The sequence below is a fragment of the Cnephaeus nilssonii genome (assembly GCF_951640355.1).
Source record: "Cnephaeus nilssonii genome assembly, chromosome: X".
In the NCBI taxonomy this organism is placed as follows: Eukaryota; Metazoa; Chordata; class Mammalia; order Chiroptera; family Vespertilionidae; genus Cnephaeus; species Cnephaeus nilssonii.
This window is the reverse complement of record NC_137071.1, coordinates 51,078,436-51,093,917: the sequence shown is the minus strand read 5'-3', so window position 1 is coordinate 51,093,917 and position 15,482 is coordinate 51,078,436. Positions and strand designations below refer to the sequence as shown.

The window sequence follows — 15,482 nt, the reverse complement described above, 5'->3', positions numbered from 1 at the left end:
TTTAGGATTCCTGATTTTTTGTTGATTTTCTTTGAGGATTTATCCAGTGATGTCAATGGGGAGCTGAAGCCTGCTGGTTGGTACTATGCCACTCACTGCCAGAGCACGGTGGTGGTTCCACATGGGTTATGGCTGGAAAGCAACATTCTCTAGGCATCCTCTGCCCTTCCTTATTGAAAATTGTCTCCCCAGCTGTGTCTAATTTGTTAACTTAGGGTGGATGTTCTCTGATTTAGTTGCTTTTCTGGCCTGGCCCTAGGAGGAGGTCCATGACATGGCTGCCTATTTGGTCGCCATTTTCTCTGTCACCCTTAGCTGCTAATTTTCAGTACTATGCCATTGAAGGAGATCAAGAAATACTCTATTTCTGTTTCTCAGTTTAGCATGCCATATTTATTTATTTTTAAATTCTTTATTGTTGAAATTATTACATATGTCTCCTTTTCCCTCCATTGGCTCTCCCAGCTTGCCCCTTTCCCCCACCCCAGGCCTTCATCCCCCTATTGTCTCTGTCCATGGTTATGAATAACATGTTCATTGGATGATCTCTTCCCACCCGCCCAACTTCCCTTGCCTTTCCTCTGAGGTTTGTCAGAGAAAGATATATAGCACATGATCTCACTCATATAGAGAATATAATGAACAACATAAACTGATGAGTAAAAATAGATCCGGATACATAGAAGTATCAGACTAGCTTGCCATCTTTAAGTTGATGAAGTTTTTGTTCAGCTTTGTTGAGACATAGTTTACATTAAAAAGTTTGATAACCGGTAATCTTTTGCACTTTTTATGGGCTTTAAATAAATTTAATTTATGACATTTGGTAATAGAATTCTATTATTCATAGACTATTAATTTTATGTGCATTCTTGTCTCTCATGTGTAGATGATGATGTGGATTTTTTAGAACAGCATAAAGTTTGTTAAGAGCCCTATAGTGCTTAGTATGATCCTGCGTATGACCTGAACACTAACTATGAGACACAGAACTTAGTTTGTTCAATCAGAACGTGTTAACTAACACGAAAAATGTTTGCTTATTGGATTTGTGCACTATAAATATCTTGACCATTTCTCAATTCTATCTCAGGGTGTAACAGTAGAATGAAACTCAGTGGCCGACCCTATAGACATATGGGAGTCCTTGGAACATCAAAACTCTACGACATTCGGAAAACTATCTTTACCTTCACTCCACAGGTGTGTGGAATGAGCTTTTCCATGCATAGAGATGAATGGAAATAGGAAAGAGTCATTACAGAAATAAAGTATTTACTGGAGTTTGAACAAGTGTCAGAGTTCCACAGGCCTTGTACATATTAAGTTGCTCAGTAAATATTTGTTGAGTTGGACTGAATTGAATTTCTAGCAGAGTTATGCCCAGTGATTATGGCTACCAAGAGTAGTCCTGGGTATTGCAGAAGTAGTGACTAGAGATTTTACAGATGTTTGAGTATTTAAAAAAGTACTTCTTACTTTTTATTTGTATTTATCCTTTATAAAAAATGTAGTCTTTTTATTCAGCTACCAAATTATGTCTTCTCTTTTTTTTGGGGGGGTTGGGGAGTAGGCAGGGGCCTCTTAAAAAGCCTGAATATCTTTGATATCCTCTTCTAGACAAAAATGTCAATACTGTTTTAGCCATGATTGTTTCCCTGATGTTTATTAGCCACATTATAATAGTAAGCCCAATTATTTGTGTATATGAGGAGGAGAAACCATTTTCTGGAAAGAAAGCTTAAGCTCTCCATTTGTCATCTGACATCTGAATTAGTGCAGCTGAGATATAGACAAAAAATATTGGACCATAGGTTATATTTTTTTATCTTGCCATTTGCTAGCTATATAACTACTAATCTACTTAATGTCTCTTTGGCCTTATTTTTATCTATTAAAAGAAGAAAGGCCCTTATTGGGCTGTTACACAAATAAAATTGTATACTTGAAAATACTGTAAATTATAACACACTGTAAAATGTAAAAATTATCCTATGTGTCATTGGACCACCAGAAGAATTAAGAATTACATTTGGAGGTATTGTTGCCTTTATGACATTATATATGCCCTTTTGAATATGAGATTGCTTTAAATTGCTTTGATAGTTATGAGAGTGAATTATTCTGAGCTGTTATTTTTATTTTTCTCAGTTTATAGACCAGCAACAGTTCTACTTGGCTCTGGACAACAATATGATAGTGGAAATGCTTAGAACAGACCTCTCCTATCTCTGTAGCCGCTGGAGGATGACAGGACAGCCCACCATCACCTTCCCCATCTCACACACCATGCTTGGTAAGGTGGTATGAGGCATGGAATAAATGTTTATTTGGAATAAGTCATGTGGTTAGAACGTTAAAATGTTGGAGTCACTGAAGAGCTACTTCTTATCATTTATTATTTCAGCAGTTATATATTAACTTCTACTTTGTGCCAGGCAATTTTCTAAGGACTGGGGACACATGAAGTGAATAAGACAGATGAGGTTTCTACTCTCATGGACCTTATATTTTATAATAAATATGTAACAAATAAACCAATACAAAAGATTATTTCAGGTAGTTTGAGAACTATAATTTTTAAAAATGTAATAAAATAACTTGGTTGGAAGCAACTTCAGATAATTGGTTTCTAGGTCAATTTACAGAAACTTTGTAAGTACAATTAATTTACGGTTATACTACATTCTTTATCTGTCTTACTCCAGTGAAGCATCAAGATTTTGGAGATAAATTCCAAGACATCTACCTCCAAGGCTTATCTAACTGAACCAGTAAAATCTAGCAGGGATAACATTGGCAAATATGATCGCCCATGCAGTGGGCTTTCTTATTGTTTTGTTGATGGTTTCTTTTGCTGTGCAAATGCTTTTAATTTTGATGTAGTCCCATTTGTTTATTTTCTCTTTAGTTTCCATTGCCCTAGGAGCTGTATCGGTGAAGAAATTGCTTTGTCATATATCTGAGATTTTGCTGCCTATGGATTCCTCTAGAATTTTTATGGTGTCGCATCTTATGTTTAAGTCTTTTATCCATTTTGAGTTTATTTTTGTGTATGGTGTAAGTTGGTGGTCTAGTTTCATTTCCCCAACACCATTTATTGAAGAGACTGTCTTGACTCCATTGCATGTTCATGCCTCCTTTGTCAAATATTAATTGAGCATAGTGGTTTGGGTCGATTTCTGGGTTCTCTATTCTATTCCATTGGTCTATATGTCTGTTCTTGTGCCAGTAGCAGGCTATTTTGAGAACAGTGGCTTTGTAATACAGCTTGATATCTGGTATTGAGTTCCCATCTACTTTGTTCTTCTTTCTCAGGATTTCTGCAGTTATTCGGGTTATTATTATTATTATTCAGATGAATTTTTGGAGAGTTATTTCTAGATCTGTGAAATATGCTGTTGGTATTTTAATGGGGAGTGCATTGAATCTGTAGATTGCTTTGGGTAGTATGGACATTTTAATGATGTTGATTCTGCCAATCCATGAACATGGTATGTTCTTCCATCTGTTTATGTCTTGCTCTATCTTTTTTTTTTCAGTGTCCTGTAGTTTTTCCACATATAGGTATTTTACCTCCTTAGTTAAGTTTATTCCTAGGTATCTTAATTTTTTTGGTGCGATGGTAAATGGGATTGCTTTTTTAGTCTCTCTTTCTGTAAGTTCATTATTGGTGTATAGAAATGCCATAGATTTCTTGGTGTTAATTTTGTATCCTGCTACATTGCCAAATTCATTTATTAAGTCTAATAATTTTTTGATGGAGTCTTTAGGGTTTTCTATGTACAGTGTCATGTCATCTGCAAATAAGGACAGTTTTACTTCTTCTTTTCCAATTTGGATGCCCTTTATTTCTTCTTCTTGTCTAATCACAATGGCTAGTATTTCCAGTACTATATCGAACAGGAATGGTGAGAGTGGGCATCCCTGTCTTGTTCCTGTTCTTAGGGGAAATGGTTTTAGTTTTTGCCCATTGAGTATGATGTTGGCTGTGCATTTGTCATATATGGCTTTTATTTGTTGAGTTATGATCCTTCTATTCCCACCTTGCTGAGAGTTTTTATCAAGAAAGGTGTTGGATTTTGTCAAATGCTTTTTCTGCATCAATTGATAAGACTATGTGATTTTTATCTCTGAATTGTTTATGTGATGTATCACATTTATTGATTTGCAGATATTGTACCATCCTTGCATCCGTGGGATAAATCCTACTTGGTCATGGTGTATGATCTTTCTGATGTACTGATGGATCCGATTTGCTAGAATTTTATTGAGGATATTGGCATCTATGTTCATGAGGGATATTGGCCTGTAATTCTCTTTCATTGTGTTGTCTTTATCTGGTTTTGGTATTAGGGTGATGCTGGCTTCATAGAATGAGCTTGGAAGTCTTCCTTCCTCTTGAATTTTTTGGAATAGTGTGAGGGTTTAATCTGCAACATTTACAGGGAACTCATACAACTTAACAAAAGGAAGATAAATAACCCAATCAAAAAATGGGCAATGGACCTAAATAGATACTTTTCTAAAGAAGACAGAAGGAAGCCCAAGAGACATATGAAAACATGCTAAAAGTCACTAATTATCCAAGAGATGCAAATCAAAATGACAATGCGATACCATCTCACACCTGTCAGAATGGCTATCATCAACAAATCAACAAACTACAAGTGCTGGCAAGGAAGTGAAGAAAAAGGAACCCTTGTGCACTGCTGATGGGAATGCAGACTGGTGCAGCCACTGTGGAGAACAGTATAGAGTTTCCTCAAAAAACTAAAAATGGAACTCCCATTTGACCCAGTGATCCCACTTCTAGGAATATATCCCAAGAAACTAGAAATACCAATGAGAAAGGATATATGCACCCCTAAGTTCATAGCAGCACAATTCACCATAGCTAAGATTTGGAAACAGCCTAAGTGCCCATCAGCAGATAAGTGGATTAAAAAAACTGTGGTACATCTTCACAATGGAATACTATGCTCCAGTAAAAAAGAAGAAATTCTTACCATTTGCAACAGCATGGATGGAACTGGAGAGCATTATGCTAAGTGAAATAAGCCAGTCAGATAAAGATAAATATCACATGATCTCATACTCATTTATGGAATATAATGAACAACATAAACTGATGAACAAAAACAGATCCAGAGACAGAGAAGCATCGATTAGACCGTCAAACCTCAGAGGGAAGTTAGGGGAGGGTTGGGGTAAGGGGGAGAGATCAACCAAAGGACTTGTATGCATTCATATAAGGTTAACCAATGGACACAGACAACAGGGCCTGAAGGCATGAGTGGGGTTTGGGGGGCAGTGGGGGGATAAGGACACATATTTAATACCTTAATCAATAAAGAAATTAAAAAAACAAGTTGGAAAATTTATAAAAAAGAAATGTAAAAATAATTGACGATTGTTCACTATGGTCCTTATTTTATGGTAAAACTGTATAAATATCTTTCAATATTAAATATAATAATGGGAGAAACCAAGATGGCGGCATAAGATAAACACCTATACTGCTGCCTCGCACAACAATTTTAAAACTGCAACTGGAAGACAGAGCAAACATCGTCCAGAACCACCAGAAAGCTGGCTGAGTGGAAATTCTACAACTAGAAGGGAAGCGAAAAGGACACTGAGACTCGGGAGCTGTGGAGGTGCAGAGACCCATGTGCGCGGAAAGGGCGGGTGGCTGAATACGCGGCTGGCTTACTCGCGACGTGCCGAGAGGGCAGGCAGCAAATGCGCGGCTAGCTTTCTTGTTCGGGAGGAAAACAAAACCTCCCGACTGCACTGAAATCCAACTCCGGGTGAGACTTTGGGTACCAGACTCATTCGGCAAGAAACTGGACTGTCTGGCAGTGGGCGAAACTCAAGAGCAGCCTTCTCTCAGAGGTGAGTGCAGCCATTGCCATGGGACACTGAGAACAGGGCCCTCTTAGGGTGGGTCTGATGGGAAACCAAGGCTGTCTACTCCACCCTGAGACTCTGCCCCATCGAAGCTGAGCACAGAAGCCCTCCCAGTGGAGACACTGCTGATCCTCACAGCCAGTTGGCCTGGAGGTCAACTCCCCCCAGTGATACCAAGAACAGTCATGGCTTAACTACAACAAGACTGCATACACAGCCCACAAAGGGGTGCACCAAGAGTGTCCACAACAGGTAACTGGGGAGGCTGAGCTACTGGGCCCTGCTAGGTCACCTAGCACACAAAGCAACTCCATCAACTCAGGGAAGCAGCTAAAATGCGGAGACAAAGAGGCAGGCCACAATTGAAGGAAATAGAGCAACAGCAAAAGACTGGATATAGAGTTCAAAACCATGGTTATAAGGTTTTCCAAGAATTTTCTAGAAGAGGCCGATAAATTTAACGAGACCCTCAAGGATATGAAAAAGGATCAACTAGAAATTAAGCATACACTGACTGAAATAAAAAAATATTATACAGAGACCTAAAAGCAGACTAGAGGATCACAAGAATCAAGTCAAAAATTTGGAATACCAAGAAGCAAAAAACACTCTTCTGGAAAAGCAAAAAGAAAAAGGAACCAAAAAAGTTGAAGATAGTGTAAGAAGCCTCTGGGAAAACTTCAAGTGTACCAACATCTGAATTATGGGGGTCCCAGAAGAAGAGAGAGAGCAAGATACTGAAAACCTATTTGAAGAAATAGTGACAGAAAACTTCCCCCACCTGGTGAAAGAAATAGACTTACAAGTCCAGGAAGCACACAGAACTCCAAACAAAAGGAATCCAAAGAGGACCACACCAAGATACATCATAATTAAAATTCCAAGAGCAAAAGACAAAGAGAGAATATTAAAAGCAGCAAGAGAAAAACAGTTAACGAGAGAAACCAAGATGGCGGCATAGGTTAAACACCTAACCTACAGCCGGGCACAACAATTTCAAAAACACAACTAAAAGTCAAAACGGACATCATCCAGAACCACAGGAAAGCTGGCTGACTGAAATGCCCACAATTAGAAGGAAAGAGAAAACCACAAGGAAAATCAGAGAAGCCATAAAAGCATGAGGTATGGAGATACGGGCGGAGACACGAGCCCGCGCGCATGCGGGGAAGACGGGGCCAGAGAGGAAGGGGCGGCTGACGGCCTGGCTGGCGTTCTCTGGCGGGAAGGAGATAAAAGCGCCAGATTGTGCTGAACCCCAGCTCCGACTGCACTGAACCCCAGTTCCGGGCGATACCCTGGGAAGCCGGGCTCATGCTGGGGGAGTCTGGGCTGTGGGGCGGAGAAACAGAGGAGTTGCGCCGGAGCCGCGCACGAGAATGTGTGCAGAGGAGGGACTGTTGCCTGTGCCGCTGGATTGCCCTAGCGGGAAGGAGACAAAAGCTCCAGACTGTGCTGAACCCCCAGTTCCAACTGCACTGAACCCCAGTTCCGGGAAAGACCCGGGGAAGCCAGGCTCATACTGGGGAAAGCTGGGCTGTGGGGCAGAGGTGCAGAGAGGCGGCGAAGAGCAGAGCACCGGAGGCGCGCACGGGATTGTGCGCGGAGGATGGGCTGTTGACTGTGCCGCTGAGTCGCCCTGGTGGGAAGGAGACAAAAGCGCCAGACTGCGGTGAGCCCCAATTCTGACTACACGGAAACCCAGTTCCGGGCGAGAATCTGGGAATCCAGATTCATTGGGGGAGAGACTAGACTGTTTGGCAGCGCGCGAAACTCCAGGGCGCTTTTCTCTCAGAGGTGTTTGCTGGGAGTACAGAGGGACACTGAGACACAGGAACCTCATAGGGCGGGGCTGACGGGAAGCCAAGGCAGTAGGCTCCGCCCTGTAACTCCGCCCCATCCAAGCTGAACACAGAGGCTTTTACAATTTTGCAAGTCTAGTTGAATGGGGCTGTCTCCCGGCATAGACACAGCTGATCCTCACAGCCAATTGGACTGGAGGTCACATCCTCCCAGTGTACCAACAGCAATCAAGGCTTAACAACACCAAGACTTTGCACTCAGCCCACAAAGGGGGGTATCAAGAGCGACCACCTAGGGAGATTGGGGAAGCTGAGCGATAGGGAGGCAGCCAAAAGGGGAAGACACCGAAACAGGTCACGAATATAAGGGATGCTGTAATTCCTGCTGAGGGGCCTCAGGCAGTAGCTGACCTACACTCCATTGGAGACCCAGAAACGAGGGCATCTAGCGGTCGGTGTGAGATGACACCAGATTTCAACCACTCGCATAAGGGACACATTCAAGAGGCAGACGCAGTGAGCGCCAAAGCCTTGCTGCACCAAGACCCGGCCCATAAACGTGTCTGCCACACAGCAACTCTTCCTTTATAGACACAGAGGGTCCGCACAGCCAAGTGGCCTGGAGGACAATTCCTCCCAGTGACACCAACAACAATCAAGACTTAACTATACAAACAAGGACCAAGATGGAAGCATAGGGCAGAAGCCTGATTGCTGCCTACCACAACAATTTTGAGACTACGACGGGAGAGCAGAGCAGACACCATCCAGAACCACCAGAGGGCTGACTGAGCAGATGGTCTACAACTAGAATAAAAGAGCGGGGTACGTGGGATGAAGGTGATGCCGGTGACCCAAAGACCACACTTTAAAAACTACGGCTCAGGCGACACAATGGGGGCCTGGAACGTGCTGGGCGCAGTTCCCCCAGTGGTCTCTGGCTGAGGGGAAGGCTCCACTCGCTGCCGAGCACGGACAGACAAGCGCCTGGGAGACATGGGGTGGGAGACTACGCGCTTGCTGACCTCCGAGTCCTTCAAGAATCTCAACGCCCCGGAAGCGGCCAGGTGCGCACGCTAGGCGACCGGCCACCGCTGCAGACCCAAGGGCCGACGCAGCCACCCCGGACCAGCCCACAGCCACGCACCAGGCACACCGGAGCTTCGACGAGCCTGCCGCCCAACGAGTTCTGCGGTGGCTGCCCTGGAACTCTGAGAAAATGGCCGAAGGAATTGCTGAGAGGGAATTGAACAACAGGAATTGGGATCAAGAAGATGAAACCCCGCTGGGTCCCGGATCCGGGTGAAGCCGCGCGCCCCTGGGTCCGGGTGAGGCTAGGAACTGGGTCAGGGTGAGGCTGGGCCCCGGGTCCTGGTGAGGCCACGTGCCCCTGGGTCCGGGCGAGGCCATGCGCCCCTGGGTCCAGGTGAAGCTGAATCCTGGGTCTGGGCGAGGCCGTGTGCCCCTGGATCCGGGTGAGGCTGGGTCCTGGGTCCGGGTGAGGCCGTGGGCCCCTGGATCCGGGTGAGGCCACGCGACCCTGGGTCTGGGAGAGGCCACGTGCCCCTGCGTCCGGGGTAAGCTAGATCCCGGGTCCGGGAGAGGCCACGCGCCCCTGGGTCCGGGTGAGGCCATGCGCCCCTGGGTCCAGGTAAAGCTGAATCCTGGGTCTGGAGAGGCCGTGTGCCCCTGGATCCGGGTGAGGCTGGGTCCCGGGTCCGGGTGAGTCCGTGGGCCCCTGGATCCGGGTGAGCCTGGGTCCCGGTTCCGGGTGAGGCCGTGGGCCCCTGGATCCGGGTGAGCCTGGGTCCCGGGTCCGGGTGAGCCCGTGGGCCCCTGGATCCGGATGAGGCCACGCGACCCTGGGTCTGGGAGAGGCCACGTGCCCCTGGCTCTGGGTGAGGCCACGTGCCCCTGGGTCCGGGGGAAGCTAGATCCCGGGTCCGGGCGAGGCCGTGTGCCCCTGGATCCGGGTGAGGCTGGGTCCCGGGCCCGGGAGAGGCCACGCGCCCCTGGGTCCGGGTGAGGCCATGCGCCCCTGGGTCCAGGTAAAGCTGAATCCTGGGTCTGGGCGAGGCCGTGTGCCCCTGGATCCGGTTAAGGCTGGGTCCCGGGTCCGGGTGAGGCCGTGGGCCCCTGGATCCGGGTGAGACTGGGTCCCGGGTCCGGGTGAAGTCGTGGGCCCCTGATCCGGGTGAGCCTGGCCCCGGGTCCGGGTGAGGCCGTGGGCCCCTGGATCCGGGTGAGCCTGGGTCCCGGGTCCGGGTGAGGCCGTGGGCCCCTGGATCCGGGTGAGCATGGGTCCCAGGTCCGGTGAGGCCGTAGGCCCCTGGATCCGGGTGAGCCTGGGTCCCGGGTCCGGGTGAGGCCGTGTGCCCCTGGATCCGGGTGAGGCTGGGTCCCAGGCCCGGGAGAGGCTACGCGCCCCTGGGTCCGGGTGAGGCTATGCGCCCCTGGGTCCAGGTGAAGCTGAATCCTGGGTCTGGGTGAGGCCGTGGGCCCAGGGATCCGGGTGAGCCTGGGTCCCGGGTCCGGGTGAGGCCGTGGGCCCCTGGATCCGGGTGAGGCCACGCGACCCTGGGTCTGGGAGAGGCCACGCGCCCCTGGGTCCGGGTGAGGCCACGTGCCCCTGGGTCCGGGGGAAGCTAGATCCCGGGTCCGGGCGAGGCCATGTGCCCCTGGATCCAAGTGAGGCTGGGTCCCAGGCCCGGGAGAGGCCACGCGCCCCTGGGTCCGTGTGAGGCCATGCGCCCCTAGGTCCAGGTTAAGCTGAATCCTGGGTCTGGGCGAGGCCGTGTGCCCCTGGATCCAGGTGAGGCTGGGTCCCGCGTCCAGGTGAGGGCATGGGCCCCGGGATCTGGGTGAGCCTGGGTCCCGGGTCCGGGTGAGGCCGTGGGCCCCTGGATCCGGGTGAGCCTGGCCCCGGGTCTGGATGAGGCCGTGGGCCCCTGGATCCGGGTGAGCCTGGGTCCCGGGTCCGGGTGAGGCCGTGGGCCCCTGGATCCGGGTGAGGCCACGCGACCCTGGGTCTGGGAGAGGCCACGCGTCCCTGGGTCCAGGTTAGGCCACGTGCCCCTGGGTCCGGGGGAAGCTAGATCCCGGGTCCGGGCGAGGCCATGTGCCCCTGGATCCGGGTGAGGCTGGATCTCAGGCCCGGGAGAGGCCACGCACCCCTGGGTCCGGGTGAGGCCATGCGCCCCTGGGTCCGGGTGAAGCTGAATCCTGGGTCTGGGTGAGGCCGTGTGCCCCTGCATCCGGGTGAGGCTGGGTCCCGGGTCCGGGTGAGGCCGTGGGCCCCTGGATCCGGGTGAAGCCGTGCCCCTGGGTCCGGCTGAGACCAAATCAGAGGGAGTCGGACCTGCATTACCACCATTTGTCCATCATCCAGAGCTGAGGGGTCAGTGCCGACATGTACTCATAAGGAACGGGTGGACATTGATATTGGGTCTCAAAAGAACTGTTGGTCCAGAAAGAAACTCACTACAGACTGATTCATTTGCCTGTCAGCATAACTATTATTGCTCGTCGCACATTCAATTCTTATAAGTATATCTCTAGTGACACATGATTTCGCTCATCTAGGGGAAATGATGAACAACATAGACTGATGAACAAGAACAGAACCAGAAACAAGGAGGCATCGATCGGACTATCGGGCCTCAGAGGGAGGATAGGGGAGGGTGGGGGGAGGGGGAGAGATCAACCAAAGGTCTTGTGTGCATGCATATGAGCCTAACCAATGCTTAAGTTCAACAGAGGGTTGGGGCATCCATGGGGAGGGGTGTGGGATGGGAATGGGGGGATGAGGACAAATATGTGACACCTTAATCAATAAAGAAATTTAAAAAAAAGAAAAAGAAAAACAGTTAACTACAAGGGAGAACCCATACGATTGTCAGCTGATTTCTCAACAGAAACTATGCAAGCCAGATGGGAATGGCAAGAAATATTCAAAGTGATGAATAGCAAGAAACTACAACCAAGATTACTCTATCCAGCAAAGATATAATTCGGAATTGAAGGTCACATAAAGAGCTTCACAGATAAGAAAAAGCTAAAGGGGTTCATCACTGCCAAACCAGAATTATATGAAATGCTGAAAGGTATTCGTTAAGAAGAGGAAGAAGAAGAAAAAGATAAAGATAAAAATGATGAACAACAACTATGTATCTATCAACAAGTGAATCTAAAAACCAAGGGAATAAAAAAATCTGATGAACAGTATTAACTGGTCAATATAATAGAATCAGGGGCATAGAGAGGGAGTGGACTGACAATTCTCAGGGGAAAAGAGGAGTGGGGGGTGCGGGAAGAGCCTGAACAAAAAGCATACACCTATGGATGAGGACAGTGGGGTGGGGGGGGTGTAAGGGCAGAGGGTGGGGTAGGAACCTGGTGGAGGGGAGCTTTGGGGGGAAAAAGAGGAACAATTGTAATAATCTGAACAATAAAGATTTATTATATTAAACATAAATAAATATAATAATGGACTATAAGAAAATCTAGCAAGGAAAAATGAAAAGGCTTTCAGTTTATCTTTTTTTTATTGTCTGGGCTTCCTGACATTACTCACTTAAAACTGGGTGATAGGCTTTATTGTTTTCAGTTCCTGAAGGACTACAGTCAATGCTGAAGCATTGCTTCTTTTCTGTGTTTCTGTTGTTGCTTCCAAAAGCCTATTTGTACTGCCTAAGTACATAGAATTCCTTTTTATTAGAGAAGAACCCATTGTCATAAATCATTCCAAGTTCAGACAGACTGTTAGGGATTTTTATGTCGCCTCTTAAAGTGCTTCAAAAGCATAGGAGTAGAAGAAGTAGGGTAGTCCTTCTTTTTGTCTTTCTTATTTATTTAAGACAATCAATAAGTGCACATTTAATGATTACTGTGTTTCGAGAATTGTATTCAGAATGTGTAAAACCTAATTGGAGAAGTAAAGTTAGTACATAAAAATAATAGAAAATAATTTAAGACAGTATATAAAGAAGCACTAAACCCTTAGATTAGTATTTTTATACAGTGAAGGTGATCAAGTTGTCAAAGAAAATTTCTTGACTGAAGTGGAACTTATTATAAGTTTCAGATGAGTACTATTCATGTGGTAAGAGGGAAAGGTATTTTAAGTGAGGAAAAACATTCTATGAGTGATATCTGGAGACAGGGATGAGCTTGACTTGTGAGTAGTCAGTGGAGAGGCCAACATGAATAGAATGGGCTTTGCATGTTAGAGTATAATTATCAACCAAATTGGATAAATAAGTGGTATCATATTATGAAAACCTTGAAAATAATCAGATATTTAAAATATTTTTTTCTCAAAACTCTGAAATGATAGTTTTTGAACAAGCAGTGACATGATGAAAGTGATGTTGATTTGATGACAGTATACTATAGTGAGGACAATCTTATAGCAAGGAAACTAATCTAGTTATGATGTGATAGAAGATACATTTGATTGGTGGTAGTAAAAGTATAGTGGGAAAGAAGGATAAAAGAGTCATTTTAAACAACACCAGTAACTCAGATGTTGGCTAACTAGTATGATATATGAATCAAAATAATGCTAAGATTTCGAGACTAGGTAAGTAATGCTGCCATTGATAGAGGCATTCTATAGGAAGATGCCATTTTTACAAATAAAGGGGCATGTTGAGTTTGTGGTTACAAAGAGATTTCAAAATAGAAATACCTAATACAGTCATGTGCCACATAATGTTTCAGTCAATGACAGATCATGTATACAGTGGTGGCCCTAGAAGATTATAATGGAGCTGAAAAATTTCTATCACCTGGTAACACTATAAGGTCATAGCACAAGGCATTTATGTGTTTGTGCTGATGCTGGTGTAAACAAACCTGTGCTGCCAATTGTATAAAAGTATAGCACATACACTTATATACAGTATGTAATACTTGATAATGATAATCAATGGCTGTTAACAGTTTATGTATTTACTATACTATACATTTTGTCATTATTTTAGACTTTACTCTTTTTACTTATAAAAATGTTTGCTGTAAAACAGTATGTCGTTGTGTTATTCCAGCAGCAGACTCATCCATCTCATGTTTAACGCATCTCTTGATTGCCTTGGGTTTTTTGTATGTGTGTGCTTAATTTAATCTTGTGTTGTTTTGTACAGTAACATGCTATACATGCTTGTGGCCTAGGAGCAATAGGCTATACCATGGACCCTAAGTATGTAGGAGGTTGTACTATATAAGTTTGTGTAAGTGCACTCTATGATGTTCACACAATGATGAAATTGCCTAACAAAACATTTCTCAGAACATATCCCCATCATGAAGTGCCACATGATTGTAGTTGGGATGAAATACACAGCCATAACTTGGGAAGAAGAATAAGACTAAGTATCTAGATTCAAATCACAAAGTTTTAATACTTAGTACATGGCCATACAACAAAAGTAGCAGTAATAACAGCAATAATAACTGCAATGTTTAATGAACACTTTCTCTGTGCCAGACACTGAGCTTTCAGTACATTATTTTGAAATCTTCACAACAGCCCTATTCAGGTAGGTACTATTAATAGCCCTGTTTTATAGATGAGGAAAGTGACTCATTGTCAAGAGTCACAAAATTAGTAAATGAATAGAGTCAGACTTCATACAGGATCTATTAGTCTCCACAGACTACATTATCAATAGCTGTTTGTTTTCTCATATAAAAGACAAAGATTCCCAGAATATGTAAAAGAGAAAAATCCATCTTAGCATGCAATTGCTAACAAAATAAGCAATGGAGATTCAAGGTGGCTGTGAAATAAGTGGAAACTACACTTACCTCTTCCCAGTAGCAAACCGGAATTATAACTAAGTTATAGATCAATCAACCTGGATAACCAACTGAGTAGTCTTATAACCAAGGATTTACAGAAGAAGCCACATTGAGACTGATAGGAATGCAAAAATGTCTCCTTTGTGAAGCAAGAGGTCTCAACCCCACATTGGAACTCCCCATCTCAGAACACCAGAGCTAGGAAGAGGTGCCCACATAAACATCTGACTGTGAAAATCTGTGGGGATTCTGTCCAACAGGGAGAGACAGGAGTCTGCTATAAACTGAGGTGCCCTGTTAGAAGATCAGTGCACAAAATCTCATTCTCAGGCACTCACCCATGGCTTTGGTGGAGGGAAGATGACTCAGAGAAAACTGGAGTTATACAGAGAAGAACTGGGTTGTGTGGCCATGAGGAGAGACCTGAAGGATCAGCTATCAAGGTCCCTGTGCTGAGTCCCTTTCCATACTTCCCAGAGACATCAGTTGCCCTTGGTCAAGCCATCCTATTCATGAAGAACCAGCCTAGAGCAGGCCACTAACCATGTACTCCAGATTCCCAGTCACCCCACCGTGCTGATCTCACACCCTGCTGAAACCTCTGCTGGCTGCACCCAGATTCAGCCTGCTGTGTGCTCATTTGGGGGGAGCTCTTGTAAAGACTCAGGCATATACTGAGTGGTGTGGCTCTGGAGTGGGGGCCACTAAACCCATTAACCTGACTGGCTAGGCATATGGTGTGTTGTGACTTGGGGAACACTTAAGGAGAACCTGGTGAAACCAGGAATTGGTGGAGGCTGAGGCAGAGACTGAGTGGTGTGGCTGTGGAGCAGGGGCCATTTCTCCCCTCTGCACACCTGTCAGGCACTGCCTGCCAGTAGGAGTTAAATGAGCTTTGTCCTCCCAACTTTCACTGGTCCTGCCTTGCTGAACTAACACCCTGCAGAAAGGTTTGCGGGCTGCACT

At 45.7% G+C, this 15,482-nt stretch overlaps 1 protein-coding gene across 1 annotated transcript in view; it reads left to right on the top strand.

The window, feature by feature from the left end:
* PHKA1 (phosphorylase kinase regulatory subunit alpha 1) overlaps nucleotides 1–15,482 on the top strand; it is a 371,877-nt gene that overhangs the window by 230,674 nt on the left and 125,721 nt on the right. The window contains exons 16-17 of the mRNA XM_079765335.1: nucleotides 1,094–1,203; nucleotides 2,152–2,296. Coding sequence (XP_079621461.1) covers nucleotides 1,094–1,203; nucleotides 2,152–2,296 — 255 coding nt within the window. The remainder of the gene's footprint in view (nucleotides 1–1,093; nucleotides 1,204–2,151; nucleotides 2,297–15,482) is intronic.